We start from the raw sequence: 26,701 nt of genomic DNA, 5'->3' as shown, positions 1-26,701 counted from the left end.
TGCTACTGTTATGAATCTTCATGTAAATATCTGATATGTAGGATATATTTTCATTGTTATAAACTGAACATAATCAAACATAAGTAAAGCATAGTGATTAATCACCAAGCAATATGTAATTATATATGGTGAAATGTTTATGTGCTTTGCAATGGCCTGAGGTGACCCCTGTGAAAGAGTCGTTCGACACCCCCAAAGGGGTCGAGACCCACGGGTTGAGAACCGCTGAGTTCGGCAGTCCAAGACACTCACTTCCGTCTGGTCCAATTGGACTCAGAGTGACCATGTAAGGCAGAGCATAACTGCCCCTGTGAGTTTCTGAGGCTGGAAATCTTTAGGGGGCGAGGGGTGGTGGTGGCAGAATTAGAGAGAAAGCCTCTTCTTTCTCCCCTGGAGCAGCTGGTGGATTTGAACTCCTGAGTTCGTGGTTAGCAGCCCCACCCGTAAGCTGCACCACCACCAGGGCTCCTCAGGTAGACAGTAGCATCTCAAAGAGAGCCGAGCCTAACTGCACCGGGTGGTCAAAAAGGCCTGAGGTCCAGCCCTGGCTCATGAGTTCTTGGCTGTATGACCTCTGGCAGGTCACTGACTCTGAGCCACAGTTTCTTCTTTGCAAAGGACTTCACCCTGACGGGCGCTGGCAACATGATGAGCGGCCATTGGTCTGCCCATGGGATGTCTTATGGGAGCCGTCAACGTTACGGTTAGCGGCTGCCTGGCCCCCGCTGCTGACGTTACGGTTAGCGGCTGCGTGGCCCCCGCTGCTGCAGCTGAGCACTGAAGGGGTGGCTGAGTCTCTTGGTGGCCCCGTCAAAAAAGGAAAAGAGGCCCATGGAGTCTACAGGACGAGGCTTGTGCTGGAGGAGCAAGGACTAGAAGATAGCAGATCCTCGGAAGCCGTTTCGGGCTGCAGTGAGGCTAAGACTTGTGGTGAGAACAATGGAATTCCCAACGAGGGAGAGGTCCTGAGTGTCCAAGGAGCTGAGCCTAGAAGGGTGGAAATGCTTAGAGAAAACTCTTGAAGTGGGGGGAGTGTCATTTCACTCAGGGGCTCCTCCTAGGAGTCCAGGGCAGGGCTGTGTAAGCCGATAAGGCAGGTGACCCTGCCCTGGTCCCCCCGGGGACTTTAGGTTTGCTCGCCCTGGCCATGGCGCTTGGGTAGTTGGCCGTTCTCACTTCGGTCTCTCCCACCTGGGCTCGCAGCCCACTCTGGATTTAGGAGCTTGGGTGGGTAGAACTTGCCTCACTCTAGGGAAGGATTCCTGGAAACATGGTTTGTAACTAGATTGGGGTAAACTGAACCCAATTTTCACTGCTCTGGAGTGACTCAAGGTTAAAAGCAACCTTATCATGAACCTGTCAGAGAGGACTCCCCTTCTGAGCTCGGTCCTGCCCAGCTCTTTCTTCACACGGCACTTGGGTGTATGCTGTTCGGCAGAGAGCTTGCTTAAAGTCGGGGGGTACCTGCAATATCGTTCTTTGATTTTTCATCATCCCCTGGAGCCAACACCATCAGGTGCAGCGTCCAAGCGCTCACAGGTCATGACCATGGCCTGTCACCACCCACCTGGTTTTCCCTGGTCCTGGATTCTGGCTGAGGCCAGGACGTAGTTGGCAGGATGGTCTCACCTGGACAGCATCACTGCCTCCACCAGCAGCGCCCCATTGTGTGTTTGACTCACCTCGCCAGGCCACTTTATTCTCAACATTTTCCCTCCAGGGAAATAGGCATGTCCATCCCATTTTACAGAAAAAGAATAGGCTCAGAGATTTGTGAAGTTAGATTTCCCCTAAAGTGTCCGCAAGCCCCCCCAAACCATGGTGTTTAGGACTATTGTTATTCCCTTTATCTGTCCTCTGCACCTTCTGAATTGTCTGCCTTTGGGGGCTTGGCTTCCCCCTAGTGGATGACTAGTCCAGTGGTCTCCCTAGAAGCACGGTCACTCGGGGAAGATCCATTTCAGCCTCAGTGCACTTGGATTATGCAGAATTTGGAGGTTTCTGCCGGGAAGTCCGGAACATCAGACCAAGTTTCGTGGAGCTTCCTCGACCCACAGGCTCCTTTCTACATGGTGCCCAGAGAAGTGAAACTTGGTCCAAGGGGACACAGCCAGTTCTCCGCAAAACCAGTTGTGCGGACCTGTAGGCGCTGGGTTCTGTGTGGACACTGGAGGAGGAAGAAGAGTAGAAAGTGGGGAGAGCAGGAAGCAGTTGGTTTGTATCGGTCACAGCTGCTCCCTCGACCGTGGCTTCCCACACCACTCGGAGCCAGTGGGCTGATGTATGTGAGCCAGGGCCTCGCCTCTGGGCATTGCAGTGAAGCAGGAGGTGGTCCTCACCCAGGAGACGGCTTACTGGGGCAGGCTGGACCAAAGGGACTTGGGGGACAGTTGGGGAACAGTGGGGACTGGATTTATTCTGCAGATCCAGAGACCTGGGAAATAAATCATGGGTTCTTTTAAGAAACGTTTATAAAAAGACAGGCTCGTTTCTGGCCTGCTTCCCATTTTCCTTTGGCGAGAGTGGTGCGCAGGCCTGCTGGTGGCGGGTAAGGAAGGCATGTATGAGCTGGGCCTGGGCTTGGTGCTGATTGACTAAGCAGTTGGGGGTTCAGCTTCCAGGGACTCTGGGACTTCTGGCTCTTAAGCCTGGTAAGAGGTGCTGGCTGGAGCCCAGTCCCTGTGTGCTTCAGGGGGAGTTCCCAGGAGCCCCCTGCATCCCCAATCCCAGCTGACTTGGTGTCTGTGGGTGTCCGTAGGGAAGCCCCTTGGCCTGCGTGCCAGTGGTTTCTCAGTATGTCCAAAATCAGACACCGCTTCATTCTCCAGAAGTGTGATTTTCATGGTCCTCTGGCCACCTTCTCCTCAACACCTGGAGCCTGGGAGGCCAGGCTGGCACTCAGCCAGCTCATAGGAGATGCTCTGGAATAGACAGACCTGTTGAGCTGTGCCCCAAGCCCTGTGTTGGCACTGAATTACAGATGCCCTCATCACAGCCTCCCAGCAAGTCTTTAAAATAAGCAAACAGTGAGGTCAAGTAACTTCTCCCAAGGGGGGCAGAGCCTGGATTTGAACTGTAGCAGCCAGATCCAGAGCCCTAATCTACTGGTTCCCCAGTGAGAAATGGAAGGGCCCGGCTTCCACATGGGCGCCAGCCTGCGGCTGGGAGGTAGTTTGCCAGGGGCGTGGGGTGGGGAGGGCGTGTTAGGTGCTTTAAATGGTGAGTGATAGCCAGCTCAGATTGCCTGCAGTCTGTGGCTGTCCCTCGAGGGACCGACGCTGTGCAGGCTGATGGCCTCTCTGCTCTAGTTTCTTCATGCAGAACGAAAAGAATGGTAGTGCCTGCCTACAAGATGCAATGGTTTGCTTTTATATGCCTTTCCCACCGTGGCCTCATAACTCCCATTTAAATGACTGTAAGGTATGCAAATGAGGTGCTTATGGCGCGCCGCAGGGATTGGCTAGCCTGCTGATAATGTGAATAAGACGTATAAGACTCTTAACAAGGGGATTTGTTAGTTTTCCACAACTCTTAAAGTGAGCCATCCCAAAGGCAGGAAAGGGGAACCGCGCAACCACCGAGAGAGAAGAGACGGGGTGGAGTGTGTCCTTTGGATCCAGGCTCCCTGTGCTGAGGACCTGCTAGACCCAGGAAGCAGAAAGAAGAAAACTGTAACATCTCTAGTGAGGGATGATGAGAAGCCGTGGCAGCAAAACCTGGGGAGACTGGCAGTGGTGAGATTTTGTGGTGGGCTTTCCAGCCCACAGAGCAAGGTGGTCACAGTGGGTGTGCCAACCCACAGAGCCAAAGAACCTTCGAGAAGGCAGCTTCCTGGCAGAAGAGGGGCTTCTGAGCACGGTCGGTAGAGCTTTGCAACACTTGTCTGAGCAGAGCAGGGACAGGGCTAAAGGGCTACCTGTGGGCACAGTTGAGAAGAGGCTGTCCCGATGGAAGAACCGTGCCCTGTGTGACCCCTGACCCGTGAGTGGAAACCTGTTCCTCCCCTAGTCAGCCCCATCATCGTGCCTACTGTCTGTGGGTTCTCTGCGACCACTGCGGTGGCTTTTCCCCAGCAGAAGTGGAGAGGCCCGTAGGAGGGACACCTGGCATCAGAGCTGGTAAAATAGAAGGTTTGAGAGAGAAGGTACGTGTGGGAATCAGCCAGGGGGCGATGCTGATGGTGATTCTCTCTCTGCGTGAGTGAAGTTAGACAGGGAGCCGTGAAAGTTGCGTAAGCAGATAGACATGCTCTGCCTAATGCTTGCGATGGTCAAGCTGCTGGTAGGGGTCGCTGTCGCCCTCTGCTGGGGGGTCAAGCGGCTCTCCAGCGGCACTGGGTGGGCCGAGCGGGCGTTGTCCCTGCTCCACTCAGTGCACCCTGTGACTTGCCATGTGCTGAGGACACGGCTTGGGAGGAGATGAGCAGCCCAGCGGAGACAGTGCCCCCCTTAGCTCCCCACCCCCAATCCCCAAGAGACCTGCTCCCATTTCCGACTCTGCCACTGCGATTGCGGGGACACGGCATGGCTCCTCTGAATTCTCCCGAGGAAATTCAGGTGCCACACCTGAGCTTATACAGGGCGAGCTTATTCCTACCCACCTCATGGTGTGGGCTTGTCCGGGGGCTGGGGGGGGGGGCGGGGAAGGGAGATGGGCCACTGTTGGCAGACCGCAGTGCATGTGCCTGGAGGCCCTCTGAGAGTCCAGAGAGTCACATCCCGTTGTCACGGCTCGGTCCAGGTGGTGCTCACCGGGAAGCACTGGACTGCTAACGGCAAGGTCAGAGGTTCAAGAAACTGCCAGCCACTCTGTGGGGGAAAGGTGGGGTTCTCTGCTCCCTTGAAGAGTTGCAGGCTCGGGAATGCTCAGGGCGGTTTTGTCTGCCCCATCGAGTCACTGTGAGTCAGAGTGGACTGTGGCGGCCAGTCGGATTCGACCCTATGGTGGTGGGTACAGCTTCGTGGTCTGTTCTTGCTTTTGTGCCTCCTCATACTGGATTCTGTCGGGCTGGGCTGGCTCCCTCCACCACAGCTGGCCCAGTGGCCGTGGCACCGGACCCTAGACAGGCCTAGGCACCCTCTGCAGTCCTCGTGTTAGGGGTTCCGGTTTGAGCCACTGGGCCTGCCAGGGACTCCTCAGAGGAGCTACCAGACTTGGGGCTGGACACCTCCAGAGCCAGAGAGAACGAATGGACTGCCTTGTCCAAGGGCAGCGATGACCCCCGGCCCTGTTCCAGATGGAGAGGGAGGTAGAGAGCTCTGGGCCCCATAGGATTCCTGTGTTTCGACAGACACCTCATTTTCCCTGTCCCAGCCCACTGTGTCCCAACCTCTGTAATCACACAAGCCCACGCCCAGCCCCAGCCCCAGCCCCGCCGCCAGCCCAGGGCCAGGAAATCGCTCCCTCCCCTCCCCCGCCTTCCGCAGCCAGTCGCTGGCCGCTGGTGGACCTCCTGCCTGCCTAACGGTTCTTTCTCCTTGATTCTCCTTCTGCCGCTGCTTCTCCCGGGGGGACTCGGAAGTGTGGCTGTCCAGCTGGACTGAGTCTCCCAAGAAGGACGTGACAGGTACTGGCCGCGTGCATGTGAGCGCCTGCGTCTGAACATGTGTGACCCAGGCATGCAGGACCGGGTGCCGCTGGCTGCTCCCCACAGCATGTTTCCTTGTGATGTGCGGCAGCCCTTTCCCTGCCCTCCTTGGACCTTGCTCACAGCTCACGGCACCCTCTGCCTTCCTGGGCTACCTCATTTCGGTCTCACGCCAAGCCCCGAAGCCTTCTGTTGAGGGTGGGTGTGTGCCCTGGACCCAGGGCATGACTTTGAACACCAGCTCTGCCAAGCCCACCTCCGGGCCAGCTCTGTAACCCACCCCCACCCTAGGCCTTAGTTTCTGAATCTGTGCAATGTAGACACAGGCTTCCCTCCAGGGAAGTTAGTCAGGGGTGGGGGTGGGGGAGTGCTCTCATCCTATCTGCCGGGAACTTTACCATGGTTTTTTTTGTTTGGTTTTTTTAATCTCAGTGGGCCATCCTCTGAGATAGACCAGCCAAAGATTCTCGATCTGCTTTTCCAGAGTTTGAACTGAGGCAGAGAGATTTAAGTTCCTGCGTGCTGAGTAGGGGCAGGACGCACATGAGGCCTGGGTCACAGCCCCCTCATCCCAGGCATCGGGGCTTGGAGTTGCCCCAGAAGGGCCTCTGGCCAAGCCTGCTGGCTGAGGCCGGCCCTCCGGGGCTTAGGAGCTTGGACAGAGCTGGTCCAGAGGTCAGAACTGGCCTTTCAGCTGTGGTCTCGCTGGATAATGACAGAGAAACTAAGAGAGCTTACTTTGGAGCTGCTAGATGAGAGTTGGGGAGCCTGGGAATTGGGGTGGGCCTCCAGGCCTGTCCACAGTCTGACCTGCTCCTCCTTTCCCAGCCCCAGGGCGCTAGGCCCAGCAAGTGAATGAGAGCAGAGGTTCAGGCAGGGCTGGGGGGACAAGGCCGAATGGTCAGGGGTCAGTCCTTCCCCACGGCAGCTGTGGCCAGAGAATGGGAGGAGACACCCCAGGAGCGGAGCCCCTTCCCCTCCCCTCCCCCCCCACCCCCCGCAGGCCTTCTCCCAGTGTCCCTGTGACCGGGTCTGGGCCTGAGCTAATCACTGGCCTCCTTCCTGGTCCTTTTTCCCCTCTCCATGAGCCAGTGTGAGGAGCCCGCTTGGCTCACAGGACACATTTTATTCACTAGACGTATAGCTGGGCCGCCTGGGGCCTATGGAGCGGACAGCAGGCCCTGCCCAGCCTGGGAGGATCCCAAATCTGCAGGAGAGACCTTGGTGGATTGCCCGGGGTTGGGGGGGTGGTGTCATGGAGAGCGTGGGGAGGTGGGGGCGGAGGCGACCGCAGGCCTTGATTTCTCAGGATGGGCCCAGCTGTTGGGAGCAGCAGGCTCAGAGGAGGCAGTGTGGGCTGGGGTGGGGGGCCGGCGGGCTGGGGGACCAGGGCTCATGTCTCACTGGAGTCATCTACCACTGTGGGCCTTGGTTTCCCCGTTTGGAATGTTGGAGAGCTGAGAGAAGGGGCTGAGAGCCACCCGTCTGGAGGGGATTGCTGAGGGAACCAGCTGCAGGACACGGGCACCTGGGTCTCATCCCCGCCCCGGTCTGGCACCTGTAGCCCTTGCCTGAGCTGCCTCGTTCTGAGGCCATGGAGTCCCACAAAGCTGTCCAGCTCCTCTCCAAATCCCGCATTTCCTCTGTTTGCTTTATAAACTCCTAAAGACGTTTTATAAGCTCCCACGGCAGCAGTCCACCCCCTCGTTCCACGCTCAGACCCGCCCCCCACAAGAAGGTAGGAACAGATCCTGATGACAGATAAGCTAACACTCAGAGGCTGAGACCCTTCCCTCCCCGGGGGCCCCACCGCTTAGCAGGGACCAAAGCAGGACTGGCCCTCTGACTCTAGAGCCCCCGACTCTAATCTCGGTGCTCCCTTCGCTGCACTCTGGACACTTGCATGGGGAGCGCGGGGCGTGACAGTCTGTGGCATCCCTGTCCTGTGCTCAGCTCCGGCTCTTGTCTAAAGTTCATGGTGAGAGAAGGGGCCCATGTCCAGCAGGAAATCCAAGGTGGGTGATCAGGGGACCTCCTGGAACCCAGAGGGAAGATGATTGATTAGGGATGGGTCTCAGAGAGAAGACAGGAAGATGTTCTAGACAGAGGGTGGAGCCAGTGCAAAGGCTCGAAAGCAAGAACCTGCATCGGTGGCTATACCTCGTTGGTGCTTGAAAATTGAGTGTGGGCCCAGGAATGTGACCTGCATCACAGGGCAGACTTAGGTGTCAGGGAATGTAAGGACACTCACACTGGGCCTGAGGTTGGCCTTTATTCTATAGGCTCCCAGGAGCCATTGGAGCAGTCAAAGCAGGAGTATGACTGCAAAAGCTAAACTTGGACGTTTTTCTTGGCAGCCAGGATCTGGCAGGAGTCGGGGAGGGCGGGGATGGGGACCGTCCAGGTGGTAGGTGGGGAATACAGGTGTGATGCCAGGAGGGGCAGAGCTCTGGGGACACACGTGGCTCCAGGCTCTAGCAGGCCCAGGCAAGAGGGTGGGGTGTCACCTCTACCCTAGGCACAGGGGCCACCCCTGAACAACACCCAAACCCTTGCAAAGCCTCCTTCAAGCCTGGGAGGAGCTCTCCTCTCTGGAAAGGAGAAACCCCTTCTCTGTGCTTTTCCAAGCCTTTCGCATCTGAAGACAGGAGGCGCCGCCCACCACCCCCTCCCGCTCCCCCAGGCTGACTCCTCAGCCCCCAATTTTCCAGGCCTTGACTGGGCGGGGAGCCAGAGCAGCTCTGTGGGATGACCTCACCGCCTGCTGCCTGCGGAGTGGTTTCTCCTCTGGATACCTGCTCCCAGACCCTGCCGCCGCCTGGGCAGCTCAGGGCAGGCAACATGGGAAGAAGCAGATACCAGAGGGGGCCTGCCTGCCGGGGTGGGGGTGGGGTGAAAGAGAGGGCCGCCTGTCTGGCCAGTTACCGGCCCCCAACCCCCACCTTGCCTGGCCTCTGTCACCCAGGAGAACTTTAACTTCTCTACCTGTGTCCCTAAGGGTCAGGCCCATTTTCCAAGAAACCTCACATGTGGGGATCCGCCCCCCACCTTAGAAATCTTGCCTCTGATTGGCTTGGATTGACATGAGCCAATGATCCTCCGGCCCCTACCACCTCTCCCACATCTCCTAGCCACAAACCCATAATCTTCTATGCTCCTTGCCTCTGTTTCCCCACCACCACCACACACTCCTTCCTCTGAGCCTTGCTCCTCCCCAGTTCAGACGTCTAGACACCTCATTTTTCCAGAGATGAGGCCCTTGCCTGCCCAGAGTATCAGTGTCAGCTAAAAGACAAACCATGAAATCACCCTGCTCCTCTGTCCGCCCACTCGTTCCATTCATCGATTCCACAAACCACTCAGAACGTCTCCCACCTCAGGGGCCAGTGGACGGGGACCCACAATCCATTGCACACTGACGGGGTGCCAGGCACAGGTTAGGTGGATTTGGGATCCAGCCTTGGCCCACCTACATCCCAGCTGTGTGCCCTCGGGGAAGCGGCTTATCCGCAGGCCTGGCCTTGCAGCCTAGATGTGAAGATGGAGGGGCTGTGTGGTTAAAACACAAGAACGCACTCATCACGAAGGCTTATGCTCCCACTCCGGTAAGCCGGGCGCTTTCGAGCTTTGGGAATACTCCAGCTTGCTGGGGAACTCCCTCCTCTCTTCTCCTCTTTGTATCCTGAGTTTTCCTCCAGCACTTTCCTCATCTAGTGCTGTGCCCCCCTAACGGGGAAGGGAGCCCCCCTGCCTCCCAGGGCAGGGGCTGCCCCTTTTCGGTGCTGAGTGCGTGTAAGTGCTCTTGGCCACAGACGACACAAGCTCCGTGCTGCCTGGCCGAGCCCCCCCTCCACTCCCCCAGGACGGGCGCTGACCACCACCCCCTCCCACCCCGCCCGGACACAGTGGGAGGTAGTCTCTGTCAGCACGGTGTCGGCGAGGCTGCTGTCCAGCTGCCAGGGGGCGGGCTCAGGAGCTGGCCGAGTCCCGTCACAGCAGGGGCGGCTGGCCCTGTCTCAGCTGTTGGTTGCGCCTGTGCCTGAAATACAATCCTGGCCCCGAGGGGCAGCCCGGGGCAGCGCACGTGCGTCTCTGTGTGGCCCACCTGCCATTCCTTTCCCTTCCCGAGGGAAAGCCTCCTCCCCTGGCATCTCCCAGCATTCCCACCTCCCTCCCCCCTGGGCTGGATGGGGCCCTCCCCCGTAGAAGAGCCCAAATCCCAAGCAGTGCTTTCTCACCTGTGACAGATGCCCATGGTTGGACCCCACCCAGGCGCATGAAGTCAGGCCTCTAGGCATGTGGAGCACCCCCCCCCACCTCGCTGTATCGTTTGACTCTATCAAATCCCCCCAGGTGATTCTTCCCAGTTGGGGCTCAGTTTGTGAGTAGAAAGAGCCTTTCTTCCGTCATGGAAAGAGATGGGCTTGAACTTCCACTGTGAACGGATGTGGCACTCGCCATGCCAGCCGTGTGAGCTGGGGCAGCCTCTGGCCCTCTGAGGCCTCCGGGTTGCCTTTTGTGAGCCAGAGACTGAGATGGGGGCATTGTGCGCGTGCCTGTCTGGGACATGACGTTGGACCGAATCAGACCCAGGCATGTAGGGAATGTGGCTGCAGACTAAGGCACCACGGGCCGTGTGAAGTCTGGAGACCCTCTCGGCTGTTTTTACAGCTAAGCTGGTGGTATGTGGCCCCTCGGTTCCCGGGGAGTGGCAGGCCAAGTTTTAAAAATGCACTAAAGTTCCCTTCGGGCTGGAGGTGGTCTAGGAAGGCTTCCTGAAGGAGGCGGCGGCGAGTCTCTGGTGCGTTTGTCCTCATTGCACAGGTGTTCCTTCCCTTCCCCCATCTGAAAGATGGTGAAGGGGACAGCTGGAGGGCAGGGGGGCTGTGGGCAGCGTGTCTAGTTCTATCCCGCCAGTTGGGTTAGTTGGGCACCCAGCCTATCTGTCCATCTTTCAGCTCCGTGAATGTCCTGCCCTTATCCTCCGGTAGGGAAGTACGCTATTTCTGGGTTCTTCGGACCCACCTGCCCCCTCTGCCACTTCCCAGCTTCAGACCCCTCCAGGGTCCCCAAAGGGCTGGAGGCTGTGGGACCACAAGCTCCCACAGAGGGAGACCCAGTCTGGCTGCATGGCCAGAGGGCAGGAGCCAGGCTGGATCAGCGCCCCCTCTGGGCTGGGTGAGCAGGCCCCAGGCTGGCCCATCTGCCCAGGCGTTGCTTGCTGGCTGCTCTGCTTGTTGGTGAGTAGGGGGCAGACGCGGAGCCGAACGTGAGGAAAGTTGGGGAGAGGGGGGGGCGCCGGGCTGGCCAGCGGCTGGCGCTGGGACGTCTTCTTGGGTTTCAAGTAAACAGTCTCGGTCCTCCTCCCCCTCCCCTGCCTCCACCCCCTGCTCCTCATTCGATGGGTCTCATGTGTTTCTATTTAAGGGTTGAGAGTAAACCCCAGTGATTGGCAGCCTCAAACCCTCTCGACTTCTCACAGGGCCCGGGCTGTGCAGCAGCTCCGTCCCGCTCTCTCTCACCCTCCCAAGGGGAGGACTGCTGGCTCTTTTATTTTCCTGGGGGGGGGGAGTTGGTGTACAAGGGTTGGGGTAGAGGCTGGAGCCCTCCCCTCTCTCCCTGCCTTTCCTCTCTCCCTTTCCTCCTCTCTGGCCCCAGCCCTCATGGGCCGCCCACCAGCTCCCGGCCCTCCCCTCGCGCCCCAGCCGGCCGTGGAGCCTGCAGCCACCGCGTCCGGCCCAGGCCTCGCCTCGGACTCCCTCATGCCGGCCTGTGACGAACGCATTGCAGCCACGGGCCGCCTCCTCTGAGCCCTGGGCCTTGCTGCATCTCTGCCTCTGTTCCCCCGGCTCGCCCTTGCTCCTCCCCGGGCCCCCTGGCTCCCCATGTCCCCCGGTCCCCGCAGTGCAGCGGGCCGGTGTGGGGCCTTGCTATATGGCCTGTCCTTGGCGCCCGGCGAGCTGCGAGCCCTGGAGCAGCGCTGGCGACCGAGCAGCCTCCTCCGAGGCCGATGGACAGAGGGCGCCCCGGCCGCGGGGCCACGGCTGGCCGCTGGCTCACCGCGTGCTTTCTGCCCTCGCCAGGTGCCGACAGCAACGCCGAGCCCATGATCCTGGAGCAGTACGTGGTGGTGTCCAACTATAAGAAGCAGGAGAACTCGGAGCTGAGCCTCCAGGCCGGGGAGGTGGTGGATGTCATCGAGAAGAATGAGAGCGGTGAGTGGGGGCCCCGGCTTCCGCTGTCCCCTCGGGGTTCCGCCCCGGCTCCTCCGACGGCCGGGTTTTTGTTCCCGTTCCCCACCTCCCCCAATGCAGCCCCACGGCCTTTTCCATCTGGCTGGGAGTGGGGCTGTGCAGGCTGAAGTTTCCCCCTGTTGGTTTGGGCTGCAGGCCAGCAGTTTGCCTGGTGGTGGAAGAATGTCTCCCGGCTCCACGGTAATTAACCGGCTCATGTGAGGGCAAGGCCGGGGTGGCAGCCTCAGCCATCGCTGTCCAGCTCCTGCCCAGGGGCCACGGGACCCCGGAGACCCCATGGGAAGAGCCATCCCAGCCTGAAGGCTGCTGCCCCATGGGGCCTTGTTCCAAGCCAGGGACCAGGCAGGGTCGGGAGAGCTCAACTAACAAATGGGGAAGGCGGACCGTGATGTCACTGTGAGAGGGTCCTGGGCCCCCAGACCCCTGGCAGGTTGTCTGAGGAGGGCCAGGCCTGGGGTATTGGCAAGTAAGTGTCTCTGGGTGGTGAGCTGGAGCTGCTTGGAACTAGGACAGGGAAGGGTCCTGCGGCATCCACCAGATCGCTGGGAACCATGTCTTGTCTCAGGGATGTTGGTGGCTGCCTGGGGAGGGGCTGCTGGCTCCACGGTTCCCGTAAGTGAAGCCAAGTGGCTCAGGGTCCTTGGCAGCAGCAGCAGTCTGGCAGATTGAGCGAGAAAAGTGGGTGTCTTGGTCCACGCGCAGGTGTGCAGCCCCCTGCCTGTGGGGCCAGCGATGGTACTTGGGCCCCGGGCATGTGCAGTTTGCTCACAGCCTGCTGTTCGGTTCCTGGGGGTGGGGGTGGGAAGGTGTTTCGTTTTCACTTTGTTTTCAGTTAGCCATGCACTGCAGCCTCTCTGGGCTGTGCTTGAAGGAGCCGTCACCCCCTCCCCCTCTGCTCCCTCTGTCTCATTTGAGGCCTGAGAGGAAGGCCAGATGAAGCCAGCTGTGGCCGTTTTATAGATGGGGTATCTGAGGCGCAGAGAGCCTCGGGGACAGTGAGTCCTGGGGTCAGAAGCAGAGCTGAGAGTCCCTGGGCTTGAGATCTCTAGGCCTGGGGCAGGCAAGTCTCTGTAGAGGTGCTGAGGGCCGCCGGAGGACTCCTCTGAAGACGCTAACCCCTGGGTACGTCCTAGGGCCTGTCACCCCGCTCGGAGAGCTCAGACCTGGAGTTGTGGGGTGGTTGGCAGCAGCAGTCCTGCCAGGCAGAGCCTGGTTTACAGCGTGGGGCCTTGGCCCTTCGCCCCAAGTGCGTGCAGCGGGCCCCCTGCTCTCATGCAGATTTGCCTCAGCCTCTGCCACAGGCCTGGACGCTGCCCATGGGCATTGTCCAGAGCGTCTCTGGGCATGGGGCACAGGCAGGGGTCGTGTTTGTTGGTTCAGGAGCTCGTTCTTGGTGGAAGGGCGGGGCCACCCAGTTCAGCTGTAGATGCCTGGGGTGGGGGCAGTGTGACCCCATGACTCCGGGGGTCCGGATGGCTGAAGAGGCACAGAGGAAGTTTTTTCTGCCATGTGACTGCGTGATTCCCAGGGTGGACATGTCCTCCGCTGGCCTCTCTCATGTCTGGGACCCTTGGAGCCATGCCATGAAAAAGTGGGTTTCTGGGTTAGCGGCTAGAAGCGGGAGTCTGCTCCCCACAACCGTCAGGATAACCGGAATTGCTCGCTTACCCCATCTGCTAAATGGAGATAGACCTTGGGGCTGCTGAGATGGCCACTCTCTCCCAGGTCTGTATCCCATGCTCAGTAGGACCGTGACTGTGGCTTTTGTTCGTCCAGGAACTTAGCTGTGTGTCTTGATCCTGGGTGGAGACCGCTGCTCGGCAGCAGGTGTTCACACAGGGCCCTCTCATGCTGGACGCCCCCGTGCAAAGCTGCCATAGGAACCCAGGTGCCCGGGAGCTGAGAGCAGCTTAATCAGAGACCCTCAGGGTGCGGGGACAGAGGAAGCACGCCAAACTGCTGGTTTCTGGGTGGGTGGTTTCCTGGTTGAGGCGAGCTGGAGGTCTGATGGGGTTGGGGGTTGTGCATCCTGCAAATTGCACAAACTAGTGAGAGTTCTGAGCTTGGGAACAAAGACCCAATTGTGGTGACCTTGACCTTGGCCGTGGTGGGCATGTGACAGCCTTTCTTTCCTCTGCTGGAGCAGCAGTTCCGGTCAGCGCCATCCCTGCCTTTAGGGCTTTAGCCTGTCCAGTGAGTGCCGAGGCTCTGCCTGTGTCCCCTTTGCCTGGCTGGAGCCCCTGGTGGAAAGTGGGGAAGTGTCCATAAAGGGGTCACCTTTGGCTCCCCTGTCCATCAGAGCCATTCGGCTGGAACCGCAGCCACCAACTGATTTGGAGGGTTGGGGCAGGGGGTGCCAACCATCTCTGCCACCCTGGGGGTGGGGGTGGGATGTGTGGACCCAGTAGTCCTACTGCACCTCAGGTTCCAGGCTGCAGGCAGCACACACACACTCACACTCACACTCACATTCTTCCAGCCCCAGGCCGTAGGAGTTGCTTCCACATTAGACTAAGGGGTAAAGTGATTTTCTTAGAGCCAAACAGCTGAGCCTGCTCCCCTCTACAGGACATTGGGAAGGGTGGGGTGTACCCATTCCGATGGGAAGCAGGTGGAAGTCTTGGCTGGTGTACAGGTGTGGGAGACCCAGGCGGCGGGGGATGGGGTGGGATGACCTCTGAACTCCGTGGTGTCCACATGGTGAAAGGCTGTGTCCCTCCATGGTGTTCAGAGGGAGTGGGAAGGCATAGAGATAATTCCTGGGTTCCCCCCGGGCTCCATTTGCAACCTAATGAATTGGAATCTCCAGGGCAGGAGTCCAGGCATCTGTGGCAGCACCAGCTCCCCAGGTGATTCCAATGAATAACCAAGTTTGGGAGCCTGGGTATTAACTGATTCTGTGAACTGAGGTTGAGAGAGGGGAATGGGCAGCAGCTGAGCATGGAGGAGGCCAACGGTCTGAGGACAGTGGCTGTGTGTTGGGCTGCAATCATAAGGTCAGCAGTTCGAAACCACCAGCCTCTCCTCAGGAGAAAGATGGAGCTTTCTGCTCTCAAAAAGAGTTGCAGTCTCAGAAACCCACACGGGCAGTTCTGCCCTATCCTACAGGGTCACTGTGAGTCAGAATGGGCTCCATGGCTGTCAGTGTTTGGGAAAAGATGCCCAAAGTGGTAGAATCCAAAATGGTTCCAGAGAAGCCACCTTTTCCCAGATAGACTTTATGTTTTCCTAACTGGTTCAAAGGTCCATAGGGCGCGTAATTCACCAGCATGGCTTAAATTCACAGTGTTGGGCAACCCTAACCACTGTTTGTTTCCCAAACATTCACTATCCCAAACTGCTCCCTCCCCAAGCCCATGGTGAGCACTAACCTACTTCCTGCCTCTCTGTCTGTTCCTGCTCTCGATAGTTCGTGTCTGTGGGCTCATCCAACACCTGTTTATTTGTCTGCTTTTTTTCACTTGCCCTGGTGTTTTCAGGGCTCACCCATCTTGTAGCAGGTGCCAGGAGTCCACACGCGGCCTCTACATGGCTCAATGCTATTTCCTTGTCTGTAGATGCCACTGTCTTTGTCCGTCCATTAATCTGTTGATGGGCATTTGGGTTTGCTTCTGCTTTGGGGCTGCTGTGACTATTGTGCTGTGATAACGGGAAACCTTTTGGATCAAGCAGTGGATCTGGGCTGCGGCCAGAACAGGACTGTTGGTCTCCATCAAGCAACTGGGTCAGATAGAGCAGAAAGCTTCGCTGGGTCTGCCAACCAGCTCACCAGGCCAGGATGTGCACCAGCCACTGTGTCATGCCATGGAAACCCCTGGGTCCTGGAAGCCAGCAGCAGTGCCTGAGATACCTCCTTTGCAGGATGGCCTTGAGGCTCCAAGACCACCTCGGCTCCACCTGTCAACAGGCACGGTTTTTTCTGGCAGAGTGGTGATTACTGTGTTGGCCAAGGGGCCTCTAGTTGTCCAGCGCTGCTTCCTCCTCCTCCTCCTCCTCCTCCTCCTTCTCCTTCTCCTCCTCCTCTTCCATCTCCACCGCCAGCTCCACCTCTTCCCCTCCCCCTCCTCCAGACTGCAGGGCTGAGGAAGGGGAAGATGATTCTCCGCAGATGCTCAGCTTCCCTTCTCTGAGCCTCAGCTTCCGTCCAGCACCTCGAGATAGACTGGGAGTTACTCTCCTTCCTCGGAGCCACAGAGCTCTAGGACCTGATTCAAGGATTGTGCTGGCAAAGGATTTTGAACTCCTGTCGCCCGCCCTCCTAATTGACGGGTGTGACGGCTGAGACCTTTCAATGTTGGGGAATTTGATAACTTTCATCTCCTCCCCAGTCATTGCTTCAGACCCAGGGTGCCAGCAGGCAGTGGACAGCAGCACTCAGATTTGCTTGAGATTACTGACGGAATCTCACCAAACCTGAGCATGGGGGGGTGTGGGGAGGCATCGCATATTCATAGGGCTGAGGCTGGAACCAGAAGTCGTCGGCATGAACCAAAGCAGCATCTCTTGCTGCTCTCTTCCTCTTGGGGGTCATGGGGACTTAAGAGCAGAGCTGACCTCCTCCGCTAGCTGCTGGCCAGCCTGCTTCTCGCGGTTTCTAGCCAGCTACAGCTGCAGCTGCAGCTCATTCCTCTGGTGTTGGTTGTGAAGGGCAGGCTGGACATGTTGAGACAGCCACCACCCACTGAACAGTCTCTGGTTCTTTGAGTTCAAACTGTAAGGTTTGAATCTGATTGGTTCCTGTCCAGCCAGTGAATCAGCACTTGAGTCAGATGCCCAGCTTTGGACCAATCAGCTGTGGCCAGAGAGAAGGTTGCAAGATATAAACATGACTATCTCCAGCACTGACAGGTAGAGACGGATCTCACCTCGGGGAAATTGTTTCCTCGTGAGTAAACAGAGACAGTGATGGGTCTCTCGGTGGACTTTTTATAAGGGGAACTCTGTTCACTGCCCATCCCCCGTGGGTTCTGAGACGGCAACTGTTTACAAGAGTGATCAGTGTTTCTCCCGAGGAGCTGCTGGTGGTCTTGAACTGCCGACCATGTGGATTGCAGCCCAGTGCTTCACTACCACACCACCCGGGGCCTGTGTTATGAAGGAGGAAAGGTACTTTAAATAAGATGAACTTATTCAAAACCAGCTAAGGAGTCCTCATGGCACAGTTAGCTATCAGCCCCTAACCAAAAGGTTGGTCGTTCAGACCACCCCCTGGCTCCATGGGGGATAGACTTGGCAATAAGATCCTGTAAATATAGCCAAGAAAATCCCCTGGGGGGGTGGGGGGGTAGTTGCACTGCGGGGGTCTCTGTCAAAATCTGCATGGCAGCATTCAATGGCAACAACACATGTTCACACATTTATTTATTCAGCACTGCTTGATCCCCCTTTGACCAGTCAGGTGGTGTGTTGATTGAGTGGACATAATGGAGCTTAGAATCTGATTGGTGTGAACATTCTAGGTGCCTAAGGGGTGGACTGTATTGTGGGACTAGGAATGCTGTACCTACGTCTCTGCGGTCTTCAGTGGACTTTCCTTGACTACTTTGTATAGCTCTTATTAATATTCTGTGCTTGCTAAGGACCCACCTGGTTACTAATTCAGACTCCCAAACAGCCCTGCTCTTGGAAAAGAAATGTCTCAGTAAAACTCGGACTGGGCTACGCCTCAGAACTCAGCTTCCTTGCCTGCGTTGCAGATAAGTGCCCACTAACACTCTTCTCTCTGCAACATCCTTTTCAGAGTTTGGTTCCAAATTGCTGGTGGTAACTGTCCACCATGTGGGTCTGCCCTGGGCGTCAGTCCTAGTCTCCGAAAACTCTTCTCTAGCTAAATGCAGCCTTTTGTGTCTCCACTGCATCAGCAAAGCCGTTCCAAAGCCCACTCTGATCCAAGGTCAACTGCAGTGTGTCGGCATTAACTGTCTTCATGAGGCTGGCTGAGGAAAGGCCAGGAGCATAAATCCACAAGGAGAAGGTTGGAAAGGTCTAAGCCAAGTGGACATTGTAGTCCAGCCTTGGCTCCTCGGCTTATTTATTCTCTCCAAGATAAAGGATTATTTAAAGGAGGAGAGGACAGGATAGCATAGTGATTAAGAACATGGACTCCAACGTAGATAAGCGTCACTTTCAGCTTCGGCCTGGCCATTTACTAGTGGCAGCCATGGGACGTTACTTGGATGCTCTGAGATTGGTTCTGTGTGCGGTGGGCACAAAGGGACCGGCGGCTAGCGAGCTGAGCTGTGCTGATTCAGAAGGAATCACAAGACTGCGCACAGGGCCTCCCTAAGTGCTGCTGGACCTTGGAGAATGAGCGCACTTAGATGCAAAGAGACGAGAGAAAGTACGGGTCTACACGAGCCAAGTGTTTGGCTGAGGCCAGAGGCACGCATCTGGTTGCCTGGAAGAGAAGGTACTTGCCGACAAAGGGAGCAGAGCGATGAGCCCTGGCAGGAAGTCACTGAGCAGGAGAGTGACCTGAGAATGGTGGCATTCCAAGCAAACAGGGTGTTGGTGGGGGTGGAGAGCGAGGTGCAGGGGCAGGGAGGTTTCAAGGTTGTCAGCACCACTCACTGCAGCCACCTGCCTGGAACCAGCGGCCGGGCTCTGGGTGGAGCTGTGGGCTCGGGTGCACACCTTGCTCAGGTTGGGTAGGTAGGGCGGCCTGTAACTCCAAGCTGAACTAGGCTCTGGGGACCTGTCTTGTCCCAAACCCTTGAGGCAACCATTTTTCTTGATGAGTCACTTCTGGGGGACAGATGCCATTTGATGGTGACCTAGGAGCCCTGGTGGCCTGGAGGTTACCCATTAGGCTATAATCACAAGTCACCAGCTCAAAACCACCAACCGCTCGCAGGGAGAAAGACTAGACTTCCTAGGACTATAAAGGGTTTTAAGCACTGAAACTCCTGGGGGCAGTTCTACCTTGTCTGATAGGGTGGCTGGGAGTCAGAACTGACCCCATTCAATGGTAGCAAGAGGAGGCAGCAAGCTCAGCCCAGGAAATCCCCCTGAAGTGCTGGAGCAGCCCCGTACCAGCCCAGGGCAATACCTGCCTGCTTTTGAGAAGAACAAACAGGTTTCCACAAAAAAGCAACAGCGAAACGCTGCTTTCCTGGGTTTAAACTCTAGGGGCCAGGCTATTCGGCCACATACCAGCAGAGCCAGCCTTGGTCAGCACTCACAAACCTTGACTTGCTGACGTGCCAGGCGGGGCCGCGGAGAGCTGAGGCAGACAGTCCCCCTGTCATTCAGACCCACTTCTAAATGAGCAAGGAAATCCTGAGTGGGCAAAGGTGCTGTGAGAGCTCAGAGCACTGTGCCGCAGGGGAAGGAGCCTGGGAGCTGGAGGAAGAGCCACCAGGCCAAGAGAGGGGCGAACAAGGTGTTAGGAGCTATTGGGTCAGTTCCAATTCATAGCGTCCGGATGGACAACAGAGAAAAATACTGCAGAATACTCCCCTGCCATTGTTCTTCGGTTTGAGTCCACCCCATCGAGGGTCTTCCTCCAGGGTCTGGTTTCTCCCGTCAAGGTGTCCAAAGTCTATGTTGGTGAACAAGGCCAGGAGTTAGCCAATGGTGTTGAAAACTCAAAAAGCCAAACTCGGCCAGCCTGCAGTGCTGACTCATAGCGACCCCCTGTGGGTTCCCGAGGCTTCTGGGTTTTCCCTTCTGCTGGCAGTGTTTGAACTGCCAACCGCCGCACCACTGGGGCTCCGGCTAACAGCGTTAGGAGCCATCACAACCCGTTCTTGTTGCCCCGCGGGGCAACAGCACTGCCCTGGAAGGTTTCACCGGGTCTTACTTCTGCTGGGTGAGCCCCAGCCATGCCGGTGAGCAGCTGAGTGCTTAGCATTCATGTCCCCAGGGTCCCCATGCTAGGAAACCCTTCCCCAGACACCACCAAAGACATGCTGACCCCCCTGTGAGCGGGCAGCGTCAGGCCCTCGCCCGGACCCCTGGACAGACACTGATTATTTTAAGCAGGAGACGACAGGTTAGCATGGTGATTAAGAACATGGGCCCCAACATAGAGAAGCCTCAGATAAGACGCTGCCTTTGTCTTCCACAGAAGGGCGTCTGATCACCCAGCTGAAGTGTAGGGAGAACTTCTCCCCACTGCCCCTTTACCACCACCACCCCGCCCCCCAGCTTTCCCTCCGCTCTTATGTAACGGATTTCCACCACGTCGCGGTCCGCAAAGTGTAAAACAAACCTTCCTGGGGAGTGTAATTTACCGGGGCCCAAGGGACTTTGGGTTGAGAAATTGCCCCTTCCGTGTTCTCCCCGATTACCCCGTGGTTGTGTGATCCTGCACACTTCAGCAGTTGGACTGGTGGGTTTCCGGAAAGTCTCCATAACCTTGGCCTCCTCCGCACCCCTCACCCCCACTCCCACCCCCCAGCCGGCCGACCTGGAAGCCCTGGCCACGGCCAGGGTGGCCCAGTTACCCAGACAGCTGCCAAATCTGGTGGGAGCCGGTGATTGGTGGGACGGGCACCCTGTCCTGGCATCTCTGTTGGATCTCAGGAAATGGAGGAGGCTTCTGGCTGAGACAGCCTTCTTTTTCCACTCTGCTGCTGTGTGTGGACCGTGCTTGTGGGTCTTGCTGCTGTGGGGGCGTCTTGGCCCCCGCTCTGCCTGGCTCGGCTCTGCTTGTTGGACATGTCTTGGGCTCTTGCTCGCCAGCACTGGGCTGGACTCGCTTTTCAAACTGGTAACTGCCCTGTAGGATCCTCTTAGGTGATCCACCAGGAGGAGGTAGACTCCCCAGTGGAGCAAAACTGCCTGTGGGGGAGGACAGTGGCGACTGCTCCTGGGTGTTAGGCTATATGCTACCCCCAACCCTGGTCCTCCAGAGGATGGTGAGGTCACACCAAGGTTGACCAGGCACCTCATCCTGGTTTAATTGACTTGCTGGTAGCACTCTCAAAGGCCCCCGGGGGTCCCCATCCCCCAATCCCCCTGCTTAGCAAGCCCTCCAGCTTTTGCTTTGGGCCACAGGTGAGGGTCCACAGGTGTAGTGGGCATGAGGCAGGGCTTCTTGGTCCAGCACCCACAGACTTGGTTCCAGATTTCTTCCAAGTCTGGCCTACGCCATCTCCCGGTGTCCTGGTCTGGCTTTCTGCTACTTCCAGCCACCCAATTCTCACTGGACGCCTTGGGTCCAGGGATTGTCGCTTGGCAAGATGGGCAGTGTCGTGTTCCCAGGTAGAGCAGTGGCAGGCCATCAGGAAAGGGACACCAGACTTGGCACTGAGAACTCTTGGTCACTTGAGGCTCCAAGCTCAGGCCCCTGGTGGCAACTGACCTGACCTCAGGCAGGTCACAGCTGCCTTTGCCTACCACCACCCCTCCCCCCCCCAGGCTGGGAGGAGTGCCGAAGCCACGCCATGCTACTTGAAGGGTCCCTTCAGCTCTGGCCAGTGTTGTCACTAAGCTGGGTCAGAGCAAGATTCCGCTTTCTGCCCCTCTGGGTGCCTGAGGTCCCCCTCAGCCTCTGGGACTCTGAACATGAGCCCATTCCAGGTTGAATGGAGCAGGCGGGGGAATTGGACCGTGTGGGCAAGCCCTCAGCCAGCGCACCCCAGGCAGCCAAATGGGTCACTGACTGCAAGTATCTTGGGTTTGTACTGGTGATCACCTTTGGAATGGCTTTGAGAGCCCAGATGCTGTGCAGATTCGATTTCCCCAGAAAGAACAGCTGAGACATGGTCAGTTCTCCCCGCGCCACTTCTGCGTTGTGGCAACGTGCCTGTGTGTGCATGTGGGCCCGGCATGGAGGCTTGTGTGTGCATGTGTGTACATGAGTTTGCAAGTATAAGGGATGTTTGTTAGGGTGCACACAGTCTGTGTTTATGCGTGCGTGTGTACATATGGGATTGTGTACATGCATACGGGTGTGCGTGCTGTATGGGTGTGGTGTGTCCTCTCCCTGCCCCAAGGAGAGGGTAGGCTAAGGAAGAAAGAAAATGGCCCATCTCGTGTTCTCTCCCCTCCCCCTGCTATCTGTGCTGGCCAGGGCTGTTTTCCTGTAGGGTGCTGGTAATGCGAGGAAGATGATTAGTGCCGTGGAATCTCGTGGCTGAGGTTTGGGGGGGCTTCCCCTTTCTTACATAAAGTGCTGTTGTGAAGCGTTGCCTTGGGGATGTGCTGGCAGAAGCCCGGCCGAAGGATGCGTGCGTCCACCGTGTCAGCTGAGGACACGCGAGGACAGAATTCGCCCAGCGAGCAGGGTGCCTCTGTCGGCCCAGCCGTGCCACACGGCTCCAGGGCTGTGATCACAAACAGGCCGGGCCCCAGTACCACCAGAAGTATGACTGCAGACGCTTCCCTCCTGCCCCTCCCAAGCTCAACAAGATCTGTGACAGCAGTGGCTCTGGGTCTGAGACAGGCCAGGCTGCAAGCCAGCAAGACGTCTCAGGGTCTGCTTAGTCCGCCCCGTTGGATGCCCTTGGGGGGAGTTGGAGAACCCCCTTTCTGAGTGTCCATGACCTTCTCACCCCACTCTTACCCACCAGCCAGATGTTCTAAGCTTTCTTCTCATTTTCTACATTGTGGTCAATAGAGATGTAACCCAACCACCTTCACGCACACACTGCTGTGCCGCTTGTTCGCCGCATTGTGCAAACATCAGTCTTTCCGGCACTCATCATTTCCTCCGTATTGTAAGCCACCGTGTTCTTCGCGTTTGCATGGTATGGGTGGGTGGACGCCAGGGTGGTCCAGCCCCCTTAGAGCAGGCCTTAACCAGCCTAGGAAAAGGACAGATTATCCAAGCGCTTGGTCACCCCTGTGGTCCCCGGCCCAGCCCTGGAGGGACATCTTTCTCTCTCCCCTCCCCCTGCCTCAGCTAGCACCTCAACCAGCCTCCGCTCATGGGCTGTCTGACTGCTCTCCCCAGCATGACGCCGAGAGGGGCTTGCTGTGTCCTGGCATTGTGGACAGGAGCTGCCGCAGCAGGGTTAGGGCTTCAAGAGATCTAATTGGTAGCGTGGCAGCGTGCTAACTCACTCCTTTTGGGAAGGGACAGAAAGTGTACCTCTTCACAGGGAGAATGGGCCTGCCTCCGGGCCTCCCATAGGAGTTCATTCCACCCCATTCCGCTGCTTCCAAACCCCTGCCTGGAGCACTCACTGCCTGGCCTCGGAGGGCCAGAGGCCTTGTGCGTGAGGCCCAGACCCTGCCAGGAAGAAGTCATCTCAGAGAAGTCCCAGCTGGGCTCTGCATCCCCACCCCCCCTAAGAGAGCTGTACTGAAGACACCCTGACACACACCCTGGACTCCTCAGTCCTGAAGCTGGGAGGAGGCAGAGCTGAGAGACGCATGCATGAATGTGTGTGTGCGCGCGCACACACACATACACACACACACACACATACAGCCTCTTGCCTGTCAGTTTCCCAAGGTGGTCGCTGGGATTACCCGCTGAGATGAGAATTCCCAAGCAATGTTTACTCTCACTTTGGGCCGCAAGGTGGACCCCGGTTCTAGGGAACCTTGTGGTGACCATGTGACCCCAAATGGGTCCTGGCACTGTGAAAATGAAAGGCGGGTCAGCCCCAGAGGAGTTCAAGATGCACCAGGCCTCACCACCCAGCCAGATACGGACCCCCTTGGACTCGAAGGGCTCTGCTATCCATAGACACAGCATCTTCTTGGTGCTGATGGGACCACTAGGTGAAGGGTCCTGGTCCCCACTGCCATGGTCTTTGCCTGCGCCCGGTTGGAGTTCCACCCCCAGAGACCAGGACGGAGAGAGCAGCTAGTCTTCCAGGAGGAGCGATAGGCCATAGCCAGGGCACCGAAGATGGTGACATGCGGGGGGAGCTGTAGCTCTTCCTGGCTGAAGGTCAGAATGTACCTGGGAGTGTCTGAGGCCTGTCCCTGCCAAGGAATCGTTAAAGGGAAGACATTCTCATGGTCTACCACTGCCCCCTATTTCTGCGATTCAACTCTGCCCAGGCCTCCCACCCTGGCACTGCTCCTGGAAATCTTTCTCCCTCCTCGCCTTCTCTCTCTTGAGAGGCCACCGTGGGGGCCAAGAGATGGGGGTCTGGAGGGCAGGCTCAGTGGGTGGCTTTCTCCAGCTTCCTGTTCCTCACACTGCCATCGGGCACGCAGTTTTTCCTGCTGGGTTCACCAGGATGGGGCAGACATGGGTGGGTTCGTTCTGAAGTCGCTGTCTCCTGCTGCGCACCAGGCTCTGAGAAGCCTGGTGTCGTCTAGTGGGGACGCAGACAGACCCCTTGGTGGCCAGGCTAATGGCACGTTCAGTGGTGGTTGAGCATGAACCCGGATGGGTGACTCTCCAGGCCTTTTCCCGTTGGGTGTTGGGGATGGAAGACACCAGAGGTTGATGCGGGGGATGATGGGGAGAGGTAGGTCACTTACGGGTGCTCACGGCTGTGGGTGACCACTCTCCTAGCAAGGTTGTGACCGGAGGTGTCTCGGGTGGGTTTGAACTACTGCCCTTTGGGTTGCCATTAAGGATCTAATCGTTTCTGGGTCATTAGAACTAGTGGAAGGCTGGTCTGACTGGCCTCATCTCCTTGGATTGCACTGGGCTCTGTGCTGGACCAGCCCTGAGGAATCGGGAAGACCAGGTGAGGGCCGGAGCAGGGAAGGCAGGAAGGGGGACGGGGTGCACAAGCAGCAGCAGCTCCCAGAAAGAAGCAGCAATACCTACCCAGGCGGGACTCCTGGGAAATTAGCCCGAGACGAGTCTTGAGGCTCAAGTTCAGGCCATCTGCTGCTCTTTGGAGGCTCTAAAGACCAGGAACTGACAGGAGAGGCAAGAGTATTGAAGCAGTTACTCTGTGCCAAAGAAGCTCTGGAGGTCCAGTGGGTTCTGTGTTGAACTGTGAGTCATAAGGTCGGTGGTTCAAACCCACCAGCCGTGAAAGATGTATGCTCCCTTAGAGAGTTACAGTCTTGGAAACCTACGAGTCAGAATTGACTCGATGGCCGTGGCGTTTTTGTTTGGTTTTTGTCTCTGTGTGTGTATGTGTGTGTAAAATAAAAAGTGGTGCATGGCAAGTAATGAGCTTAGATGTCTCTTTATGACATGCAAGTATTATGGCTTCCACTTTGCAGGTACAAAAGCCAAGGGCTGAGGAGTGTGGGGCATTGGTCAGCCCACTCCCATATACCCTGCTACCTCCCGCATGACACTTCTCTGCTTCTTTATAGGTCCTGGGTGGTACCATAGCGGGGGTGGGGGCAGAAGGACTTGCTATATTTGATGTTCTTGCAGCTGTCTCCCCAGCCACCCCTCCACTCCCGTGGGGCACAGGTCTCTGGGACTGCCCTCTTCCAGAACTCAAAGCTGTACCCACCAAGGAGGGGAAAGGGGGCATCATTTGTGTTCCCTGGATGGAAAACTGGGGCTCAGCGAGCCACCTGGGAGGCTTGGGGCTGGTGGAAGAGGTGGTTCTGAGAGGAGAGGCCTTGGGTGGCTCTTCTCTGCATTCCTCCAGAGCCTCGCCTAGGGTGTGCCCATGGCCCCATGGAGCCTCCTCCCTGAGCTTTGCTGGAAGGGGAGGGGTCTAGGATGAAAATGAGCCAAGACAAGCAAGCTTCAAGGGGTTGGGGGCCAGGCCTTAGCTTCCGGGATGATCTTGGGCAAGTTACACAGGAGGTCACAAAACTCTGAGCCCCAAGATGAGATGAGATGAGATGAGATGAGATGAGATGAATGGGGGCCAGGAGGAGGAGAGGCTGCCCTAGGCTGAGTTCCTAGCCCAGGGTTCTAGCAGGGCAGAAAACCCAGGGGCCAGAGGACTGGGAGCTGGCGAGAGGTCCAGCCCCTGAGCCCAGGAGCCGGGTGTGAGAGGGCAAGGGCAGCAGGAGGCACTGAGGGGGACTTTGAGCCCATCTGCCCTCCAGTGTGCGACATTGCAGCTAGTGTTCACTGAGCACCAGACAGGCAGGGTTTCGACAGGAGGATCCTCAATAAGACTTGGTCTTTCCCCTCAAGAAGCTCCTGGTCTCCCACAGGGTCATGGCCAAGCCCAGCCTCAGGTGAGGCTGCTGTAGAAGTGCAAAGGGTCGGGGGCTCAGGTAGATGGCAGCTCTACAAAGGTGGTGGCTTGGAAGGCCCAGGTGCATCTGAAAGCCTGATAGGCCTGGGGGTAGCTGAGCCCCTTCTCCATCCCCTCACAACTATACCCCATCTGCAACACAGACACCCCATCCCCCAGATGCCGTACCTGGAGAATGGAGATGGCACTTCAGAGCCCACGTGCATAGTGGGAGGGTTAACTGTGATCCATTTCTTTTGTGTTCATTTGCCGCGTCTCTCGCCAGAGATGGTCCACCATCCAGTCTGGGCTGTAAGCTGTATCTGGGCAAAAGTTAGGCATCCTATCTGTTCCCCAAAATATTTCCATGATCACCCCCGCCTGCATCTCCCTACCAATCTAGAGACGATCCTTCTTTGCAGGTTTATTGTTTTAAATATGCATGTCTATACTTATGTGTGTATAGCAGATTGTGTTAAACACGCTAAGTGGTGGTCTCGGTGCGTGTATGGATATGTGTAAGGACCCCTGGAGGCATAGAGGTTGTACATTGAGCTGCTAACCGCAAGGTCAGAAGTCGGAAATCAGCTGTGTGAGAGATGAGGCTTTCTATTCCCGTAGAGACTTTAACAAATCACCACCCAGCTTGCTGCCCCTGAGCAGATTCCCACCATAGGTTCCCGAGATGGCAGAGTAGAAGCGCCCCTGTGGGTTTCCAAGGCTGTAACTGTTCACGGGAGTAGAAAGCCCCGCCTTTGTCCAGCAGAGAGGCTGGTAGATTGGAACTGCTGACCTTGTGGTTAGCAGCCCCGTGAAGCTCAGAAACCCACCGGGGTGGTTCT

The 26,701-nt window shown here is 57.4% G+C and overlaps 1 protein-coding gene across 2 annotated transcripts in view; it reads left to right on the top strand.

The window, feature by feature from the left end:
• SH3PXD2A (SH3 and PX domains 2A) overlaps positions 1–26,701 on the top strand; it is a 244,135-nt gene that overhangs the window by 179,885 nt on the left and 37,549 nt on the right. Inside the window, exons 7-8 of one of the 2 annotated variants that reach the window (XM_075533362.1) lie at positions 5,522–5,566; positions 11,671–11,802. In XM_075533362.1, the coding sequence (XP_075389477.1) occupies positions 5,522–5,566; positions 11,671–11,802 (177 nt within the window). The remainder of the gene's footprint in view (positions 1–5,521; positions 5,567–11,670; positions 11,803–26,701) is intronic. The other variant, XM_075533361.1, reaches the window with a different exon arrangement.

This window comes from Tenrec ecaudatus, chromosome 16 (assembly GCF_050624435.1).
Source record: "Tenrec ecaudatus isolate mTenEca1 chromosome 16, mTenEca1.hap1, whole genome shotgun sequence".
Classification (NCBI taxonomy): Eukaryota; Metazoa; Chordata; class Mammalia; order Afrosoricida; family Tenrecidae; genus Tenrec; species Tenrec ecaudatus.
The sequence above is the reverse complement of the archived record's forward strand: the minus strand, read 5'-3'. Positions and strand labels throughout refer to the sequence as shown.